Source organism: Pimephales promelas, chromosome 17 (genome assembly GCF_988280905.1).
Source record: "Pimephales promelas chromosome 17, fPimPro1.hap1.1, whole genome shotgun sequence".
NCBI lineage: Eukaryota > Metazoa > Chordata > Actinopteri > Cypriniformes > Leuciscidae > Pimephales > Pimephales promelas.
In genome coordinates this window covers 25,069,079-25,091,377 of record NC_142785.1, presented here as the reverse complement: position 1 = coordinate 25,091,377, position 22,299 = coordinate 25,069,079, and the positions used below count along the sequence as shown (strand labels likewise).

The window sequence follows — 22,299 nt, the reverse complement described above, 5'->3', positions numbered from 1 at the left end:
ACTGCACATTGGCACAGTAATGACTCTATTTTCAGTGACATGACAACGTCCTTATTGTACAACATCACTACTGGTATTTATGAATAACAGCAGAACTGATATCTGACATTGTTTAAATGTTATTTTAGGTAAATTATGATAAATAATTGACTTGTTACATATACATGAAACATTTCAGCCGTAAATAAATGAGAAATGTTAGCTAGACCTGTTTAGCGATTCATTTTTACTGAAATATAATTAAATATAGTTTTTTAAACATCTATTGTGTGTCATTATGTGCAGTGAGTTGACTCACATGATTTATGTTTCATGCTTCCTTTCATTAAGAAGACATGGTGAGATGCTCTCTGGTTTTCATGGTGCATTGTGGGACTTTTAATGGAGCGAATATGTCAGTACACTGGTAGGATTTTGTAATTGAGACAGGCTGACTCCCTCCCTGATCATAGTTTTTTTTTTTCTCTTCGAAGACCAAAGCAAACTCTCCATCGTATCCATAACCCCAGAGCACAATGCAAAGATTAGATTTAAATGGAGAGTTCTTATCTTAAGGGTCACATGGACCAGTCACAAGTCACACCTCACACCGGTCACGGCTGCCCCCACACACGTTTTGCTGTAGCCGGGTGTGCACTGCGTGGATGGCGATGTTGCCAGCACATTTCTTGCAAGAGAGGAGGCTTAAAAGCCCACAGCTTCAATGCTGAAAAGCCCATCAGCCTACCTGTTGCTCTAATGGCAGATATAGAAGGTAAAGTGTGGGTGGAGGTGAAGAGAGCAGAAAGGATTCAGCACTAGAGAAAGAAGTTTTACAGAAACATTGAGGGCTTTAAAAAGCTTTTTATACCACAGGGAACGAACTAGATCTAATAGCGCTCCAACATAATGAACTGGATACGAACTGAGCCCTCTGTAGTGCTCCAAGAGGGTGCAGCTGCGACTCCGCAGACTGGAGCAAAGCACTCTGGGAAGGGGAGACAGAAGTTGCATTGACCCTGACGCCAATTGAAACGCCACAGGGTCTCGAACAGCTGACCAAACATTCAGTGTGTCTCGTTGAGAAAGATATAACAGCATTTTCCTCTTTATTTAGATCATCTCTTAAGGTAAACCACAATTTTGGTTTTGCGAGAGAAACGATACCGCCAGCAGTCGGGTCGACACAAGGGCATTAATAGTTTACCAAACACCATATACCATATATATAAACTACTTTTTACATTTTCTATGAAAATGGAGAGCCTCCTGCCCAAAACTTGCCAACACAATGTGAAGGTGTTCAAACATGTTCTAGGTGTTTTTAACATGTTGCTATGTGGTTGCTTAAAAGGTACAATATTTAAGATTTTTGTAATAAAATATTCAAAAACCGCTTTCACGGTGTGCAATATATTTCATGCATTTGTGTACTTACATTATCTCCAAAATTCCAATTTGGTTTGGTTTGAAATTTGGTAATTTCAAACTCCCACTTCTTTATAATGAACGTATCAGTTGAATCAAGCAGTAGTCTGCTGTATAGACCATTTCACAAGATGTAAACAACACTGGTCCAGAAGCACTTCCTGTTTCAGTTTTTTAACACTACATAAAAGCTGGGATAAAATACAACCAACAGAACATTAAAAACTGAATCAAAAAAGTTAAACAAACATCTTTAAGGTGTTTTCTTTATATGTCAAGAAAACAGTTACAAACTGAAACAGGAAGTGCTTCTGGACCAGTGTTGTTTACATCTTGTGAAATGGTCTATATGTGCGGCATTTCTTTTTTATGTAGTAGGTGTTGTTTCTTTATAACATTGAAATACTGTTCCACATAGTCGGGGCTTCCTTAATTATTTCCTTTCCTTATGATAGCTGATTTATAATATATATATATATACACATATATATATATATATATATATATTTATATATATATATATATATATATAACATAATAATATAATTTATAATATATATATACATATATATATATATATATTCGTGAATTCCACACATTCGTGAATCAAACACATCTCTGCATGGTGAAAATTACATCTCCCATAGTTCCACTCTCCATCATAGCGTCATCAAGCTTTGTTTTTGTTTTGAAAATGCAACCTCTGGCGGCAAAAACATTATAGATTGTACCTTTAATGGCGAAATCAAAAAGATCCCATCAACAAGTCTGTATGATATATTCTGGTTTATAAATATGACTCCAGAGTCATTTTCAATACAAGTCTGTGGGATATTTGTTGCCCTTTTTATTGCACACTATGAATCAAAAGTTGGGATTTTTTTTTTTTTAGTTTTCAGTTTCTTATCCAGACCAAAAATGCAGTAAAATGTGATATTCTTACAATTTCAAATTTGAATCAATTTTAAAATGTATTTTATTTTTAGCAGCCATTTCTCCAGTCTTCAGTGTCCCGAGATCATTCAGAAATCATTCTAATATGCTGATTTGGTGCTCAAGAATCATTTCTTATTATTATCAATGTTGAAAACAGTTGTGCTGCTTAATATTTTTGTGGAAATCATTATAATTTTTTGTAGGATTGAAAAGAAATCTCAAAAGAACAGCATTTATTTGAAATTGAAATCTTTTGTAGCATTCATATCTTTACTGTCACTTTTGATTAAATGAATGTGTCTTTCCTGAATAAAATAATTAATTTATTTTATAAAAAGTCTTACTGACTTATGAACAGTAGTATATTCAAGATGAAAATTGATTGCTTAGAAAGTTTATAGGGTACCTCTTCTCAACAAACCACATGATTCGTATCATTCATGTCTGTAGCACATGCCAGCAAAACTTAATTATGGTTAATTAATTTAAACAAACCCCTAATATCAAGCATAATCGAATGTAATCGTGCCAACAGCATGGACTAGCTGTACTGCCAAATTTGTTTAATTGACACGCAGCAGAAGGATCAGAACGCACTGCTATCATATTAACGGTCTAATAAAAAACATTTAAGTCAAATTAATCTTGCATAGAATCCTGAAGCTCTTTGGATTTTGGGTTTATGTAACAGACACTTCTCTGATATAGAATCCAAAGGGCTAGTGGGAGCCTGTTCTTTATAACTCATAGAAAATAACTATTTCCAAACACCATTTTCCATCCCTCAATGCCCTACATACTTCATCTCCCACATGATGTTCCAATGTGGGTGTTTCAAGCTTCCATAGTGAGCACAACGCACCGAAAATAGATTTTTGGATATTGCTCATAGACTTTTCTTTTTTTTTTGAACAGGGCTTCTAAGAAAATAATGCATTTTCAGCATTTACCATTCATGTACAGAGCACCTGCATCTCACCTTTAAGGATCTAACAGTACATGTGTGCAGAGCTCCCCCCTGTGGCATATCTAACACAGTATGGTGAAAATGTCAAAAAACAAACAAACAAAAAAAAAAATAATTATGAAAACTTAAGGTAAAAGGCCTGCTTCACACTTGTTTAACGGCAAAATCATGCTATTTCTGAGCTTTCACCATCAAACCCATTATTGTAGTAATAAACTCCTTAATTTGTATTAAGTTTTATTACATTTATTATTAAATAAATCATTGCATGTGGAACTTCCTTCTACAACTTAAGCAAAAAAATATTTGCTCAATTATTTTGTTGCCTTCTAAAGTGCTGATAAATATGTTGCAAACTCTTCTTGCAGCTAAGCTTTTGCATTGTGCTGTGTACACATGCAGTGTGAATATTGTAACCTGCTAATATGAGCAACAAAATGAATGTGTGCCATTTACATTGTTTACGGTGCGAAACAGGCCTAAGAATGAGTTGCGTACCTGTTTAACTTTTGTCAGTTCTTGATGCATCTTATGATTAAGGCTCTCGGATTCTGCAAGCTTATCCTGTTAGAACAGAGATCTTCACATGAGTCAGCATTAGAGTTAGCTCACTCATTCTCGCAAACAGGATTAATGAGAGCCTCGCTCAATAACACATGAATGAATGTCACACATTCCAGCATGTGACAGTGTTTAAAACTGTTGTCAAAGTGGTACCTGTATTCTCTTGAGCTCTCTCAAGGCCTCAATGTGGTCTTTTCTTAGTCTCTCCATCTCCTCCAGATCATCAGAATCCGATAACGATGGCTTATAAAAGAATAAATAATAATATATATTACAAATTAATGCTGTATCGTAAATAAGGCTGAAGGACGTTGTTAGGCACGACACGAAGCGGAGCTTATTATTCACAATACAGCACAGCCTCTCGTACCCTATTGCTTACATACACATATATACATATATATATATATATATATATATATATATATGTATATATATATATATATATATATATATAGAATATTACTTTTATATAATGTTTCATATGATATATTATGTTTTTATTGATTTTTTAAGGAGCCCTGCATATGACATGCGGATATGTATATATATATATATATACACACACACACACACACACACACACACACATATATATATATATATATATATATATATATATATATATATACACATATCCGCATTTACTATGCATAATAGATCATGAAACATTATATAAAAGTAATATTCTATATAAATAATATATACATTATAATTTTAAAAACATTGACAAATAATAAAAAATACAATTTACTGTATAATTTTATATCAATTTATCAATGCACATTTAGTATGCGTGTTTCTGCAGCAATAATAAAAATCATTTGCACTTACTGTAGGGTTTGAAGGAGACTCACTGAGATCATCTGATGTCAATCTCACTACTTCCTGTTCCAAGTCAGACTTGGACGGTAGTTTAAAGAGTTCCTTTGTCACTCTCTCAAAATCTTACAGGAGAACAATTGTAATGAAAATACATTCAGTCACACAAAACATTTACTTTTTTTTTAAAGTTAATTTTTTAAACAAACCTGGAATAAATGTACTGAACAAGTAAGGAGAGGTAAAAAGCCACCAGTACATAAAGCACAACAACATAATGAGGACTGACAGAAATTATTCTCACCGCCATAAGCCACTGTCCCTCCTGGGTTCAAACGCAGTCTTTCTCTCAAAGTCGGGACCTGAGAGTCATTCGGCTTCAATCCCAGTGCCTCCAGTGTCTGTGGACAGAACCACCACCATTAAGTTACACCAGCATAATGTGCTCATTGCCTCGCTCTCACTCTCTCTCTCTCTCTCTCACACACACACACACACACACACTCACCTCAATGTACAGTATTTGTATAAAATATAATTTGATTTTATTTTGATAAATTCATCCACTAAATAAATACTATAAATACATTTTTTTATTTTTGCACAGTTAGTATATATATATATATATATATACTGTTTATATATGTGTGTGCACAATTATATAAATATATATAATTATATAATATATTGTAGATATATTTTATATATATATAACATTTTTAGCTAGATTTCTACTCCAGAAGGTTGTTTTATAGTAACATGTAAATCTTACTAAAACTTTTCCATGCTTTAGACTATTTTCTATATCAACAGATCTACAGACTGCGCTGCACTACACTGAAGCTGTGGCACAGTCTCTATTGATTTTCCCATCATACCACAGTAGAAGTGGATATGGGATTGCACGCTAACTGCACATATTGTTCAACAGTGGGATTAACTCCCTCCACACATGATAGTAAAAACCAAAAAAGATCAATACAGTACAGAGACTGATGGGTAGCTAATCATTAAAGCCCCCCGAGGGGGGTGACCAGCGCTTGACCTTGCCGTAAACAAGAGATGTTTCTGTAATTCGGTACTTTGACAGACATTGTCATTCTCTAATTGAAAGGATATGATTATGCAGACCTGCTCTATTTTCTCGGGCTTGAGTTCGAAGCTGGGAACTGAGGACGGAGGTTTTGAGGGTCTGCAGGTATTGCTGGGTTTACAGGCAGCGGTTGCATCTGGGCAAAAAGAAAGAGAATACAAATAAGTTAAACTGCACAAAAAAGCTCTTTTGCAAAACAGCTGTTTGTAATTTTGGTAAAGCACATCACGTATTTTAGTAAGACTCTTACATAACTCTATGAGAGTATAATCTATCCGAGTAGATTGCTCACAGTGGGGGCCCAATAAAGTGTTCGTGCAAAAAAAAAAAAAAGAGTCTCTGCATTATATAACAAAATATCAAACAAAGTGGTATTTATTATATATATATATATATATATATATATATAGCTCACATTTTTCAAGACTTTTTTTTTACAAGAATATGTATTGTTCAAAATATATTCACTTTCTAGCTGTCAGACATTATTGCAACATGTTCATAATTAATCATTTGTTTGCAGAAGGCATTTGCTATGATATTTTGGATCTAATGCAATGACATTTATACACTCTTACGCTACCATTCACAAGTTTGGGGTCAGTAAGGTTTTTTTTTGTTTTGTTTTTGTTTTTTTAAGTATGCATTAAAGAGTAAAGCCAATTTTTTTATCAAATAAATGCAGCCTTGGTGAGCATAACAGACTTATCTTACAGTCATACAAAGTTTAACAGTAGTGTAAGTGTTACTCCAAAAACATCTGAGGCACTTCGGGTCAACAATTTAAACTCTCATTCAAATATTACACCATTATACTGGCCTGTATAAATGCTTTATGTACAACAGGAATTAATATTGTTTGAACAGGCTGTTTTTTTTCCTTCATAAACCCAACCCCAACTAGACCTGTGAACAGGAGAGAAAGCACAATGCTTTGCTCAAAATAGTGCCAACCTTGTCAAATCCTCTTATGATGAATAACTGCAGAGTGTAACTGAACTCATAGGTCTGTGAACTGACCATGAACTCCCTATCTCATCATTTATTGTTCACTCATTCATTATCCGAATATTTATTTATCTTTTTTGGAGGGGGATTTATTTCCTGACAATGATTTCTTGGAAATTCAAATTCCTTTTAGAATAATATCAGACAGTTGCCTTCACAAATGTGGCATAAAAGGGCGTCTCAATTAAGGTTTTATTCAATGTGAAGTGACTCATTTTCATTACCTGAGACTTGAACATTATGGAGAGGGGACATGGTGTTGGAAAAAAAATATGAGATGGGAGGAAAAATATTAAGTCAATGGTTTTGCATTCTCTGGCAAATGTTTTGTGTTCCCCAGAAAAACGTTTAATTTCACGTTTGTTGTTCAGTACAGCTAGTTAAATCTGCTTTAAAAAATCAAATAAAATATTCACAGCTGAGAGGAGCTTTATCAAAGGTTCTCGTCAATGAAATGAAACCCTGTCCTGAAAAGAGCTCGGTATCCTCGATTTCACCCGGAGTTATGTCATGTTGATGCTAATATTCATTTTCAGAACCATGCCAGCTGGATTATTTTGAGTTTCTAACACAGCATCTCATCGGCACATGGCTGTCTAAACATCTGCTGAACAGGTAGTCTAATTCAGGCTATGACAGAACGTTCCATATCTATGAGTTTCAGATTGTTCACAAGTACAATTTCATTCACAATGCATCAGAATGTGAAAGATAGTCCTACACCATCTGTGAATAACAATGGGAGTGCCTATGGTTAGTTCTGGGTTCAAAACAAGTTAAGATAGCAACATTTGTGGCATTCTGTTACCATTCTGTTTCATTTTGCAAATGTAGAATTCATTTGGACTATTTTAAAGCAAAATGTAGTTATAGTAAAGCACTTACCATCTTGTATTTGTTTAAAGTATGTTGTTTTTTATTGACGCATATATACGTTGCTTAATTGTCAAATGTAAGTATTTCAGGTGCAAAGTATTTGGTCACTTTACTTTAGGGTCCAATTCTCCCAACTAACTATGAACTATGACTTTAGCCTCAAAAAACTCCTAATTAATGCTTATAAATAGTAAGGTGGTTAAGTTTAGGTATTGGGTAGGATTAAGGAATGTAGAATACGGAATGAAATGTGACCTGTTTTATGAGAATGCATATAGAACAGCCTATGTAGTTTTAACTTAGGGGATTGTTATAGGGGGAATAGGGTACCAGTACCAGAGTTGGCCACTGTGGTGCAGGCACTATCAAGTGAGGACACGGGGGTGAGATTAGGCTTTCCTATTGTTGGTCGTATCTGTAAGGAAAGACACAAATTGAAGCCTTTAAGAAAGCATTATCTCAAGCAGTGCCGAAGAACATTTAATGCATTATTAAATCTATCTTACCAGACTGGAATCAGCCACAGTCTTAAGTCTTACCTTAGCAAGGTCAACAGAAGGCAACGTCTCACTTCCAGAGTTGGGGGTGCTGGAAATTTTGGGAACGAGAACTCCAGGGGGCCTGAGTTGGGGAGTTGAACTGGAGGGAGGTTGAATGGAGATGGGGCTGTGGGGTCCACTGCTGGAGCCAGAAGAAGACCTTCGTCTGATAAACGCTATCTCTACTGTAGGGTCTGGTCTGTAGGGTCAAACAGTGACATGTGTAAACATATGACCTTACAGTCTCTCACCATACAGCTGCAAGTGAACTCTTAATGCATATGTTCCCTATCTCTCAATGCATATGTTCTCAACTCTCAGTGCATATGTTCTCAATGCATATGTTCCAGGGAAGATTGTCTTGAAAGGTTGTGTTTATATAGAAATATATGTTTGAGTTTTAACCTGAGTTTTGTTCGAGTGAGTATGATTTTGGCTTCTTCGTGTGTTACTCCAACGAGAGACTCCTTATTGATGGATATGAGCTGGTCCCCGGCCTTTAGTCTCCCATCCTAGAGAGACAAAGAGAAAAACAATTAAATTTACTTTATTTAAATTTTCATCAGCTTAAAGGGGTAGTTGCCTTTAAGCTGTGCCTTCAGATCACTTGGACGAGGCTGTGGTTACAAGAGGTAAAAACAATATAAATACTGTTCGTTTTCTCACACAAACCGCTCGTTTCGTGTCTTAGGCCATCAATGTGTTACATTAAATCATGTTTAATTTGGACTTCTCTATGCATGCTCTTTCGGGAGGACCCCATATCCTGCCATTATATGACTGACAGACAAGAACGGTCTGACCTAAAAATATCAAAATTGAAAATACTGTGGAAACAAAGACACCTAAATCTTGGATGCCCTTGAGGTAAGCTAAAACATATCAAAAATTAACTTCAAAGTGAACTATCCCTTTAATTTACTTCACTTCAACTTGCATTACAAGTTTTGTCTTTGAAAGTCTAATATGCTCATGTGTGATACCGTAAAATACAGAAAAACAGTAATGTTGCAAAAAATTATTACAATTTGAAATAACTGTCGTCTGTTGTAATGAATTTTTATTTTTTTTAATCATTACTCCAGTCTTCAGTGTCACATGATCCTTTAGAAATCCTTCTAATATGCTGATGAAACATTTCTTATTATTCTCATCAAAGTAGAAAACAATTATGCAGCTCAATATTTTTATTGAAACTGTTTTTTCCACCATTCTTTGGTAAATAGAAAGTTAAATAGAACAATACATTTTTAATAGAATTGTTTGTAACATTTTCACTGTTACTTTTGATTAAATTAATGCAACAGTCATGAAATTTACTCACTTAACTTCACCTTCATTTATCTCACTTCACCTCACCTCAACATACTTCACTTCATTCAGAAACTACTAGTGTTTCACAAGCCAAAAATCAACACAGACAAATTAAGTAAAAAAAAAAAAAGTATTTATTTGTTTTAAACCATTAGCTGGTTTGTCTTAAATCTGATTTAAATAATATATCAAATAATAATATACAAAAAGATTTTTTGTGTGTGTCATTTTACAGAATAACAATAATAATAAATAAACATACTTTTTGGCAGTCGCTCCCTTGCATTATTTCCTGAATGAACACCATTGGCCCCTCTGCACGGTTAGCTCCGCCCCTGATGACCAAGCCTAATCCTGTCCCTTTGGCAACACATATCAACTGAATCATGCAGTCTCTGGGGAAAGAGAGGTTAACAGGGGCTTGGATCAACAGCAGAAACAATGAATCCTGAGGTGATTAGTTTTTTGTTTTTTTCAATAACCATAAATTAATCTGTTGTGGGATTTCACTCTCACTCAGGCTAGGTCAGGTCTTTTCAGGCTTAAACTCTTCAATCAGGACACTATTAATTGCATTAGTGTGAGAAACCTGCTGGGTTCTGTCATTCACTTTGATAGTAGAATATGCGAAAGGATTATACTAAAGCACCGGATAAAATCTGAATTAGATCTACAGTGTGTCTTTTGGTTCTTACGTGCAGACTTGTGGAGGTGGGGAGGTAATGGAGGCAGTGGTGTATACTGGGTTTGGGTCTTTAGGGCTCAGAAGCAGAGGACTGGTTGACCTGGAAGATGAGGAGGAGGAGGCTGTGTCGGTCATCTTTCCTGAAGACAAGATATTTTTAATACTCTCAAACTAAACTTCTGCTACTCTTTCACATAAAAAAAACAAATGAATGCTACAATAGAAATGCCAGAGTACACTTAGAATAAGAACAACCTGCACATTTTTTTTAGCTATTTATTTTTACTCTAATGTTCAAAAGTTAAAGTCATTTTATAAAAAGAAGTCTTCTACGCTCACCAAGGCTGTATTTTATTTGATCAAAAATACATTAAAAAAGTATTAGCATATTACAAAATGTTTTTTATTAATTTACGGTAACTGATTTGGATCTCGAAATGGAATTTTTTTACAGATGTTTTTTTTTTTTTTTTTACGTTGTAGTTCAGGGCTTCTGTAGTATTTTAATATATTGAAAAATGTAATTTATTCCTGTGATATCAACGCTAAATTTTCAGCAGCCATTACTATTACAGTCTTATTTGGTGCTCAAGTAAAATTTCTTATTATTATTACAGTTGAAAACAGTTGTGATGCTCACTATTTTTGTGGAAACCTTTAAACATTTTTTAGAAAACTTTGATGAATAGAAAGTTCAAAAGAACAGCGTTTATTTGAAATTTTAAAAGAAAAATGCAAATTATAAATGTCCTTACTGTCACGTGTGATTAATTGAATGCATAATTGCTGATTTTTCTTATTTATTTATTTATTTTTTAATCTTACTGAACCCTAACTACACATACATTTTGGTTCATTTATATTCTTATGCATGCTTGGCTCTTTATGTAGAAAAACTATGTTATGGAAGAACTAAACTAAAGCTTTTTTAAGTTGGCACACTGTGGCTGTTTTTGTCCGTCATTTCAATATTCTCTCAAATTCAGACATTAGTCATTCACTCCTGCAATGCAATATAGTGATAGACATAATGGAAAATACCTGTGGAAACAGAGATGTCTGATCCAGAACTGGTACTATAGCTCGAGCCATATTTTTCCATTAGTTCAGCAAATTCCCTCCTAATGATAAACAAAGGAACATGCAAGATCATACAAAGATTCACCTTTCCTGGAGCCATAATTTTCCAGTGGTTCAAAATAGGAGGGCTTTTGTACAGACTAACACTCTTTCTTAAATGTTCTGTCTCTGTGGTGTTCAGAGAGTAAACAAAATGAGGGCTTTCCTTTCTGTAAAATCATGCATTATAATGTACTTATGTTCTACAGGAGAATTCTGAATGATATTATTCTTCTTAGTTTTTAAAATACACAAAAAATAATGAACACACCTCTATTAAACAATCAAACTACATTTTTGTAAGAACGTCCCTAGTTATTTGACAACTCCCATTAATTTAAACTTCCTCATTAGTCCACAAAGAAGCTTAGAAGCATGTAATTAGATTACAGAAGTAATCACAGATAAATTGGTATCAAAGTTAAAAGCCGGACTGTTTCCATAGTTGAAATGTGATCTAAGCAGTAATCTTTAAATTCTTGACATCATGTTCCCAAAATCTGTGTACTGTCCTGAAGCAGTTTGTTTAAGGTGATTGATTGTCCATTATTTATGAGGGTAATCCTTTAACACCGTTACAGCTTTAAACCTGACCCCAGCTGGTTTAACTCAGGACACATATGACAGACTTGCGGCCCAAATACGTCAACAGCTGTTCAGTCAGGAGAACAAAAGTGCTCATCAGGAAGTCACTGAGACCAGCAAAATGCCAGCTTGAGTTAAACTAATACAGACAGAAAGAACTTGACAACTGGCCAAAACCGAGACCTCTGGCTAAGCAGACAGTTCCAAAACAACAACAAATTTGTGTTGCCAGTAAAGAATTACTCTATAGATCAAGTCTCCTAAGAAGCAATGCTAAAATGTATAAAAAATGTTTAATTATTAGTAATTTTGTTGTGTGCTTTGTTTGTCATTTCATTTGTTTCTTAACATTGCTTTTTGTATTTTTTTACTTTACTTTGTTTTTTTTAATTTATTTTAAGTAAATAATTTTAATTAGCTTAAATTTATTGTGGTGCCAAGTTAACTGTGATGAGCAGGTCGGGGCCGAGGGTCGTGGGAGAATGGCGCGAGGGTGGTGGAGTGATTACTAATGAGCGACACCTGCGCAACAAAATTTCACACATTTTCATTTAATTCAAGCTTTTCAATTAATATTGATATTTTATTTTAGCTTGATTTCAAATAACAGACAAGTTTTTAAATAGTTTATAGGGACACTTCACCCATTTGCATTAAGCTTCGTATCTTTAGAAACCCAGTCATATTTTTGAATGGTCATGGTTTATTCCCTTATTTTCCCCTTAGATGGGAGAAATAAAGATTTAAGTGTTTTACTTCCTGCTTATTATGACGTAAAAATCGTCATTTTGCGTCATAATAAGCAGGAAGTCACATTTCACTGAACGCTGCGGTGCTCTGGAACCTGCAGTTGCGAGCCAGCGTTTCTTAAACAGAGGCCCTCGTTTGTTCCTAAATAATAATAAAAAAGATTCATATTAAACAGGGCTGTAACAATACGCGATATAAAACAGAAATCGCGATACTCGGATCCACGAACCTGTGTCGCATGTGAGAGAAGGCAGAATCACGATACACCCCTTCCAACTCCCAGAGATATCCTACCCATCCAGATCCAAAATAGCTATCATATCTTTACTATTAGTCTTATTTGAAGTTAACATTATAAAATACATATAGACCTACACAACAAAACTAGTTGAAGATAAATTATTTAAAATTGGGAAATTCCAGTGTGACATTTGCAGTCAAAACCTGAAATATAAATTCTCAGAAAATGTATTTAATATAGGCTATTGAAACTTCTGTTTAAATATTATACTCCATTAATAAAGTAGTCCAGACATAATATAGCAAAAAATATAACACATGCATTTTTGTATTTAATATGAGGGAAATAAACCTGCGGGACGTGACACAAAAAAATCTTTAACTTTTAGGTGGCAAAATATTTTTTTAGAAATTCTGTGAACTTACACTGCGCAAATCTAAATTAATACTACCCACCGGATGAAGAAGGGTTGGCTCTCCACAGAACATGTTTCATGTTCGCATTTATGAGGAAAAAACTATGTTGCGGACGTGACAGTTCCCTGAAAGTGGCACAAAAATACTGCTTTAAAACTTTCACAGAGACCTCAAACAGAAAGCACTAAGCCTTTATTTAAAGTTAATTTTATTTTGTATTAATTGTATCTTAATTTTAATCAATGTTTCACCAACAAATTACCTGGATTTAATAAATAATAAGTAAATATAGCAGATAAGAGGTGCCGGCGCCAGAACTCCAGCTCGTCTCATAAATGAACCGAAACTCAGCATAGTCTACATGCCTCACAGACCTGAGAAATATATATATTATATTAGATATACTATGAAATGTTTTCTGTATGTCATTCATGTTCTGGATATTTTGCTTCACAGTAGCCTTCACTTAAAATCTTTAGTCCAAGACTGTTGGTTAATAAAATTTGCCACTGAATTAGTTTGGTCCGGTTATAGGCCTATGCACAACCGCGAACAGCACACGTTGTCCCTAACCTCCGTAAAAACATCTCTCATAAAGGTTTGCAACTTAGTTTATATAGTAAAACATTATCCGAAAAACAGCAAGTCTCTTCGCAAAATTACACAAAATACCACTGGTATGCTACTTCCGCCACCTGACCGGAAGTTGCACCCACTTTATTTTTTACAGTAGCCCCCCGGAAACAGTAGGATATTGGATCTGACAGTAAAGTCGCAACAATCAAGTGTGAGAAATAATGTTTTTATCATCTGTCACTATTGCTTTGTTACAAATCGTTTGATATGTCATATGTATTTATACTGTAGCGCTGCAGTTATACTATGAACAGTTGTAATTTGCTGTTCTTTACTTTGCTTCAGCATTTATGGGGTTAATTAATACATTAAATTATCAGATATAGAACAAAAGCACGTAGAGAACGTTGCTTTAGTTTTTGTTTTGATCTAAGGCATTCACTGTGATCATGAATAAAAGCTCCAGTGTACAACATCTTCTGTTTTGTCATCAGTAAGACATTACAACACTGCAAATGACAATGTATATGTTTTTCACTTTATCGAAAAGTTTGACTGGTGAATAGCCTATAAGAAGGTCAGTGTAACAAACAAATAATTTTGTTTACACCAAACACAGCAAGTCATACTTGGTCAATTATAACTGTGATAACTCAAACTCAAAGTAGCCTACTTTGAGTTATCTCAATTATGCATTCAATGTACTTAAAGTTTTAATTGTGGTCAATAAGGTTTATGTAATATGCATAACACATTGTTGGCAAACTATGTAACAAGATATTTTTCTGAATCAAAAGTTTTCAAAACAATTCCACACGTGTAATGGTGGGGACGTTGAAAAATGACTTTAATATGCAAAACTGTTATCCAATCATAGCAGTGAGCATTTACTTCCAAGTCTTGAATACAGGACGACTATCAAAAATAAAGTGTTCGAAAGAGGGTCAAAAACAGGATAGAAACCAACTTTTTACACCTAAATTACATAACTCCTAAATGAGTGTTTTTTTATGCAAAATATTGATAACATAAGTGGACCTCAGAGAACATAATGAACAATGCAAAAATGCATTCATAACCACTTTAAAAGTCATCTTACCTGGAATGCTCATCACGTACTATAAGTAAAGACATGTGATTTGTAGATGATGCCATGCGAAGAACCTCCACTGCCCTAATAAAACATCACACATATTTCTCAGTTTAGTCCTTTTACTATACTTAAGTCATCCTATAATTTACTGCAGATCAATAACCAATAGAAAATACATTACTTTTCATTTGTAACACCTCCTAAATTCATGTTGTTAACATCTAAAATGAGATCCCCTGCTCTAAGACGGCCTGAAAGACAGAAAGGAACATCATCCATCATTCACAGAATCAAAGTGAATACATTCATTGGAGATTTTGAGAGAAAGAACATACCGTCCAGTGCCGCCACGCCACCTGGCAAAACCCGTTTAATGAAAATACCAAACTCTTCACCACTCTGTTCCCTGTAGCCCCCAATAATCTTCACGCCTATCAAATTGAGAACAAGATTTTTTGGATTAATTCTTTATACAGGGGTGAAATTAAATTGTGCATCATCAAATGCCTTGAAAAATGAAGCAGCGTAATTGTGTTGTGGTTCTCACCAAGTCCTTTCTTACAGTCTGTGAAGTCTAGTCTCTCCACAGCACGGTTGATGCCTTGGGGCCCCATTATTGTCCTAAAAAAAGTAAAAAAGCAAAAATAAAAAAATAAAAAATACAGATTATCGAATGCATGGTTATAATGTGGTTGACCCTCTGATGCATGAATTATTAAATCCCAAAAGAAAAGAATATAATCATTCCCAATCCTTTCCCCACAAAACACTGCATATTTAGAGAGTTACAAATCTGTCCATTACAGCAGAAGATCATGGTAAATATTCCAGAAAAAGGGACATTCATAAAAAGGAATCAAGAAAGTACCAATGTGGATGTAACAATGGTTCAAATTGATTTTTAAACATATGTCCTGCAATGGACACATGCTTTAGAGGGTTAAATCAATCAAAATATAGAAATATTAGTTTTGTTTTAATTCACTTGGTCAATGGTCAAATTTTAGGAATCTAAAATCTTGTAAACATACTTACTCACTAGAGAATCAATTAAATAACCCTTTAAACATGAAAGTATTATGCAGTCAAGACATTTCTCCTTACATAGTACCTTTTTGGCATAAATTAAGTCAAAAGCCTATAGGGTTCATATATCTGATATATAGAATCATATAACAGATTCTAAGAATCTATAATGTATATAACAATATTTTTGATTGCAGTAAATTGAAAATTGAAGTATCATCAAAAAAAAAATCAGAGATAAAAAAATAAAGGCTTATACAGGAAGTAGGTTATTGTGCTTGGGCTTATATTAAAATCACTAAAGCATGTAAGTAAACAATAAAAGCGCCATATTATAAATTCTTATAGAAAGAGGGTATATATCCAATCTGTTAAACTGCAGCCTGATCTCTATTGCATTTAATCCCCATAACAGACAAAGCAACGGAATAAAATATTTTGACTTTAACTAGGACATTGAGTGAGATTTTAATAAAGCTCTGAACAATGTGTTTCTTTTTATAAAACAAATATCATCACATATTTTATTTTTAACCCTCGTGTTGTTAAAATGTCTTTAAATATCTATTTTACGTACATACTCTGCAATGCTGCATGTGTAAAATTTATTAATAGCACTTTCAAAACTGACCAATAATTTGCACTTCAGAATTGTTATGTGAATCTGACATCAACAAAACCCGGCAAGCAGATATTGCAAAAGCTTTATCATTCTGTTTGACTAAGAAGTAGGCATGCACTCTTTTGAAAAGGCGATTGGTGTTCAGTATTAATGTTGGGTTTGTTTAAGGTCAATAAAACCCCTGCAAAAACACACAAACCAAAGGAAACATGTGGAAGGAGTGTGCCTGTACATTGTGTACAATCTGAAAATGCATTGCGTTTATTAATACCTGGGGTCACTGAGACCCCAAATGTAATGTGATGTGAAGAAGAGGCGAATTATCGAGTTGACAAGTACAATCAATCAGATCAGAAAAAGTACATTTTTGAGATTTAAAAGGTAGGTTAACTTAATTTAAGTTTTGCATTAGATATAGCAAGTTATGATTTTAAGATAAATATACACTCTAAAAAATGCTGGGTTGTTTTAACCCAATTTTGGGTAAAATATGGACAAACCCAGCCATTGGGTTACATTTTTAAATGACATTTTTAACCCAATGGCTGGGTTTGTCCATATTTTACCCAAAATTGGGTTAAAACAACCCAGCATTTTTTAGAGTGTTATTCTGTATTGGTGAAGAAAAAAAAAATCATATTTATACAGTACTAAATGGCAACAAACATATGAATTAGCTAAAGAATACGATTTGTAATCTCAGACCTAAGTGCTGTTTTTGTTTTGCTGAGTTCATGTGCCGGTCAGCCAGCAGGATGACAAGGACGAACTCATGTGCCTCTTACTAGTGATGTATTTAACCTGATTGCTATCCCCGCAATTAGTTTTCTTTGTTATCTCCTTTGCTGCACTGTAAACGGTTCACTTTAATCTCTATCAAATTGAGAGCAACAAAGAGAATTAGAATTAAGTTCAGCGTAATGATGGTCTGTCCCCAACATACCGGTCATGGATACGGCGTGTTTACATCCATCAAATCTGTATCAAAATGGCTGTGCATGCTTTTGTACACAACCTACACAAATAAACAATTTTAAAGTATAATGGGGAATAAAAGGATTTGTCTTTAACGAGTCACCCTGAACAAACAGAGCTCAGATGTAGTGCGTGCGACTGTGTTACAAAAGATCCAGCATTAAACTGATCACTTAATTCTACCTAATCTGTCTTACCCTGCTCAAACCACGCAAGGAAGTGACTACAGACTACAGGGTCCATCCCATCAGTCTTGCTCTAACTTTCCACTTCCTGCTGGTTTATCACCATGATGATGAACTTTAAATGTTCCTACTGTACAGTAATTGCTGTCAGCTTTTAATGAGCTCTTTAATGAGCCATTTTATATGCATTATTAGAGCAGCACAAATTAGTAAACAGAATATTAGGATGCTGAAATGTTCCAACACAAATGTAATATCCATGCCAATGTTTTAAACAGACGAAACAAGCAGAAACATGAGGGTAACTAAGCACATCAAATGAGGATACAACAGAAAACAAACAAGCTTTAAAAGCATTAGTATTTGCTTAATCTAAATCACTCAGCAAAATAACAACCAGATAATGGCATTTCTTACCAGTAGAGGAGTGATAGCCCGTCAAAGTGTTCTGCCTCCACAGGAAGCAGTGCCATTACAGGTCCACAAGCAATGATGTGTTGTAAAAATCTTCGATATCACCGGGTTGGGGAGAACGGTGGTTCAAATCAGGTCAATCTCGATGACCGAGAGACAGCAATCTACCCAGACAGTAACAGACAAACTGCTACCTACCCACTAATCTGTCCTGATACTCCACAGTCACATGGTTTGCCTCACCTCTCTCTGCGCTGCCTGTCACAGCGGATGATGATTTCTGTCTCTCCCGAGGCTGTGATGTTGAATGAGGGGACGTGAGTCTGACTGCTTGATTTCTGACGCGGGGACAGTGAATGACAAGTAGTCTATGGGAGTCTATGTAAAACTGAAAAGAAAAATGGGGGGGAAAAAAACTGCTATGAGACAGAGTGTACAGCAAACAAGCTAAATAACCCAGAAATATTTTTTTATAAGCTGTTGACCCCCAAAAACGGTTGAGGGTCGACAGTACATAAAAGTGGATCAATTGAGACCGCAACAAGCTCTCGAACTACTCTGAGAACTACGCCCACTGGAACACGGCATGATATTGTAAAAAAAAAAAAAAAAAAAAAAAAACATTCATAATTTTAAAGGGATTTTCAGGATTTAGCATAAAGCTTTGTATTTTTAGAAAACCTGTAGTATTTTCAAATTACCGTGCTTTCCACCCTCATATCCCCCTGAGACGAGAGATTTATGTATTTTCTTGTCTGGAAAAAATCCTCAGATGCAGAAAAATTGTCATTTTGCATTATCGGAGGATGTTTTGGCCTTTGACTGACTACAGTCAGTAGTAGGGGTTGTTCCACTTATACATGTTTTCAACCCGCCCATAGAGGGTGGGATCTCACTCACAGAATGTACACGTGTTAACTATCTTTTTTTGGAAGCTAGCAGGCTCTTGTTCTGTTTAGAAAGCTGAGTAATTGGGGTTACCATCCTCTTTTTTCCCGGACATGTCCGGCCATCGATGTCCAGGATTCAGTTTTTGCTTTTTGCAGTCGGTTTACATGCACACCTTTTGTTCCAATCTAATTGAATTCATTCCAATTGGTGAATTTGAATGTAGTGTTTACATAAATGCTAAACAAGTGATCGGTCGATGTGTGTTCAAACATTGTTAAAGGAACACTCCGACTTTTTGGGACTTTAGCCTATTCACCTTACCCCCCAGAGTTAGATAAGTCCATACATACCTTTTTCATCTCCGTGCGTGCTATAAGTCTGTTTGACGCACCCACCGCTAGCCTAGCTTAGCACAAAGACTGGATGTGAATGGTTGCAGCTTTCATACTGATCCAAATGAGTGGCAAAATAACGCAAACGTTTTCCTATTTACATGTTGTGGTTTGTATAGTCACAGAGTGTGCAAATATCAAGGCCATATGAGACACAGACATCTTTTGACCGTATAAATACTATATTTTCTGAAGGGGAAGCACTGCTACTTGGGCAGAGTGATAACAATCACCTGAGACGCACCGTGACGAGGAGCAGAGAGTTCGCTTCGCTCAGCGTTGGAATAAAGAGGCAGCAATTACTAACGTTAGATAGAAAAGCATAGTTTATCATGGGTGTTTGCTTTATTGTATGAGCTGTGACAATAAACAGGGGAGACCAGGTAATACAGTACCATGTTTCATTGATTTCCAACCAAAAACGCACCCAGATTTATAAATATCACATGAATAAATAATTATTATTACAGTCAGGAATCAATATATTTTAAATGCAATTTATTAGCTGAACCAAATGTAGGCTATTTAGCCTATATAATATACAGTATTGCATTACTATAGGATAGAATAAGGGGAAAGTAATAGCACAAATTGTTTTTGCACAATGAACTCACAGCCTATCGTACCCTTTTGCACGCTCAAGTTCGTTATTTCCATGGTTATTTCAAATTTAGGCTAGGCGCGCAGCGCGCAGGGTGCAAGTTCAACGCGGTGAACGCGCTCGTTTTTTTTTCCCAAGCGCGTCCGCACCGCATCAAGATAAAAACATATTCATACCCTAATCATATAATAGTCTCACTAACGTTACATTAGATCTGGCTAAAGGCACTGTTACAGTAGGTCATCTAAAAACATAACGGAACACAACACTTACCTCAGCCGCAGGTGATCCACTGTCCTGTCTGTGCTATCGATGGGATGGCCGTATCCTTCAGCACATTATGGTCCGTGTGGCAAATTCCATTTTTTCAAAATAGTCGTCCTCATTGAAATGTACCGAGCAAACATAATGTCCCTTGATAATCTTAGGTGTGTTTGGATAAATATCCAGAGTAAGTTAGCCATTTCTTCATCCAGTCAGCGTTTTTAGTGAGATGGTCCTCACTGCGGAACATGAAATCCATGGGGAGGAGTCGGATCCAGATCCAACTCCTCCCACCTTACATACACCTAAACCTAACCAACTCCGCCCCCTGATCCCTAAACCCACCCTTAATCCCTAAACCCAACCCTAATCCTACCCATCTCCACCCCTTGGATCGTGATCCGACTCCTCCCCGTGGATCTCATGTTCTGCATTGGGGTGCTACTGTTTTTAGTTGGAATTCTGTGAAACATGGTTACCTCCCCTGTTTACAGTCGCAGCTATTTACAATAGAGCGAAAACCCATGACTCTAAACTACGCTTTTACTATTTATAAATTGCTGACTCTATTACCCAAACACCGAGCGAACTCTCCGCTCCTCACCACGGCGTGTCTCCGGTGATGCGGTTATTACGCCGTCAAAGTAGCAGTGCTTCGCCTTCAGAGAATAGTTCCCAGGTTTTATACGGTTAAAAGATGTCTGTGTCTCATTTGACTTTGTTATTTGTACATTATGTGACTATACAAATCACAACATGTAAATAGGAAAACGTTTGCGTTATTTTGCCACTCATTTGGATCAGTATGAAAGCTGCAACCAGTCACATCGAGTCTTTGTGCTAAGCTAGGCTAGCGGTGGGTGCGTCAAACAGACTTATAGCACGCACGGAGATGAAAAAGGTATGTATGGACTTATCTAACTCTGGGGGGTAAGGTGAATAGGCTAAAGTCCCAAAAAGTCGGAGTGTTCCTTTAAGAAAATCCCCGCTCCTCCGTTGGCGATATTAGACTGGTGCGCCTCACATTGTCGCTCATCAGTAATCACGCCACCGGCCTCGTGCCGTTCTCCCGCGGCCCTAACCTCGTCCTGCTCGCCACAGTATAATAATGAATGGCGGTAGAACCCAAAAGCCGAATCCCGGACATTTTGGGCGTTCTCGAAACACATTTTCAGACCGACTCATATTTTTAGGGGAGCTAAAGCCCCCCTAAAAAGGACCTAGCGGCGCCCCTGGGTGTATGGACCCTTTTTAAAGGGGTCATAATGGCATTTTTGTACACGCTAATATTTAGGGTCTAAATTAAAAGTTTGTAATATACTTTAATTAAAAATTCTCATTAGTATTATAAGAAAACACTTATTTTACCTATTAAACCTTTTCTTGTTATCGTTAAATTCCTCGTTAGCCAACGTTAGCCTAGCTAGCTTGCCAAGCTATTTTCATAAATAATCTGTAAGATCGTTTGTACCTTCATCTAAATTTTTTTATTGCATCACGATAAACAGTATAGTTTTCAATACACATTCAGGGATTTTGTGTAATATTTAAGCAAGAACAACCTAACCCCACCCCAAACAAACAAACATAAACAGGAATAGTGTAACTTTTGCAAATAGGATAATTATTTAAAATTATGCATGCCTTTTAAATGTAGGCCTAATGCTATTCTGTTTGTTATTATTGCCTGAAGGAACTAACTAGAGAAGTACATCATTTTAGAAACATAATTTCTCTATCGTTTGTGCTCATTAAAAAATTAAGAGATACGTGTTTTACTTAACTCTTAGGCTGTCCATTGTGATGATGTGATTCCACCTATTCAGACGGCAAACAATGCACTATTATTACATTATTAATATGCAACATGTTTACTGTGATAATCACATTTTCGCTAACCAACTCAATCTACAACCCACCGGAACTTTAGCAGTAGCG

At 35.5% G+C, this 22,299-nt stretch overlaps 1 protein-coding gene across 10 annotated transcripts in view; it reads right to left on the bottom strand.

The window, feature by feature from the left end:
• stxbp4 (syntaxin binding protein 4) overlaps positions 1-22,297 on the bottom strand; it is a 41,982-nt gene extending 19,685 nt beyond the window's left edge. For 3 of the 10 annotated variants that reach the window (XM_039665101.2, XM_089122255.1, XM_089122256.1), the window contains exons 1-18: positions 22,146-22,297; positions 18,412-18,601; positions 18,217-18,306; positions 15,539-15,612; positions 15,327-15,422; positions 15,173-15,242; positions 14,998-15,072; positions 11,253-11,332; positions 10,222-10,351; positions 9,789-9,921; positions 8,618-8,724; positions 8,213-8,411; positions 8,010-8,088; positions 5,828-5,925; positions 5,001-5,097; positions 4,709-4,821; positions 4,028-4,117; positions 3,809-3,874 (exon numbers count right to left, since the gene is read on the bottom strand). In XM_039665101.2, the coding sequence (XP_039521035.2) occupies positions 3,809-3,874; positions 4,028-4,117; positions 4,709-4,821; positions 5,001-5,097; positions 5,828-5,925; positions 8,010-8,088; positions 8,213-8,411; positions 8,618-8,724; positions 9,789-9,921; positions 10,222-10,351; positions 11,253-11,332; positions 14,998-15,072; positions 15,173-15,242; positions 15,327-15,422; positions 15,539-15,612; positions 18,217-18,272 (1,563 nt within the window). In that variant the 5' untranslated portion in view covers positions 18,273-18,306; positions 18,412-18,601; positions 22,146-22,297. Of the gene's footprint in view, positions 1-3,808; positions 3,875-4,027; positions 4,118-4,708; positions 4,822-5,000; positions 5,098-5,827; positions 5,926-8,009; positions 8,089-8,212; positions 8,412-8,617; positions 8,725-9,788; positions 9,922-10,221; positions 10,352-11,252; positions 11,333-14,997; positions 15,073-15,172; positions 15,243-15,326; positions 15,423-15,538; positions 15,613-18,216; positions 18,307-18,411; positions 18,602-22,140 lie in introns of those variants that run through there. The other 7 variants (XM_089122253.1, XM_089122250.1, XM_089122252.1 and 4 more) reach the window with 7 other exon arrangements.
• Between the last annotated feature and the right edge of the window lie 2 nt (positions 22,298-22,299).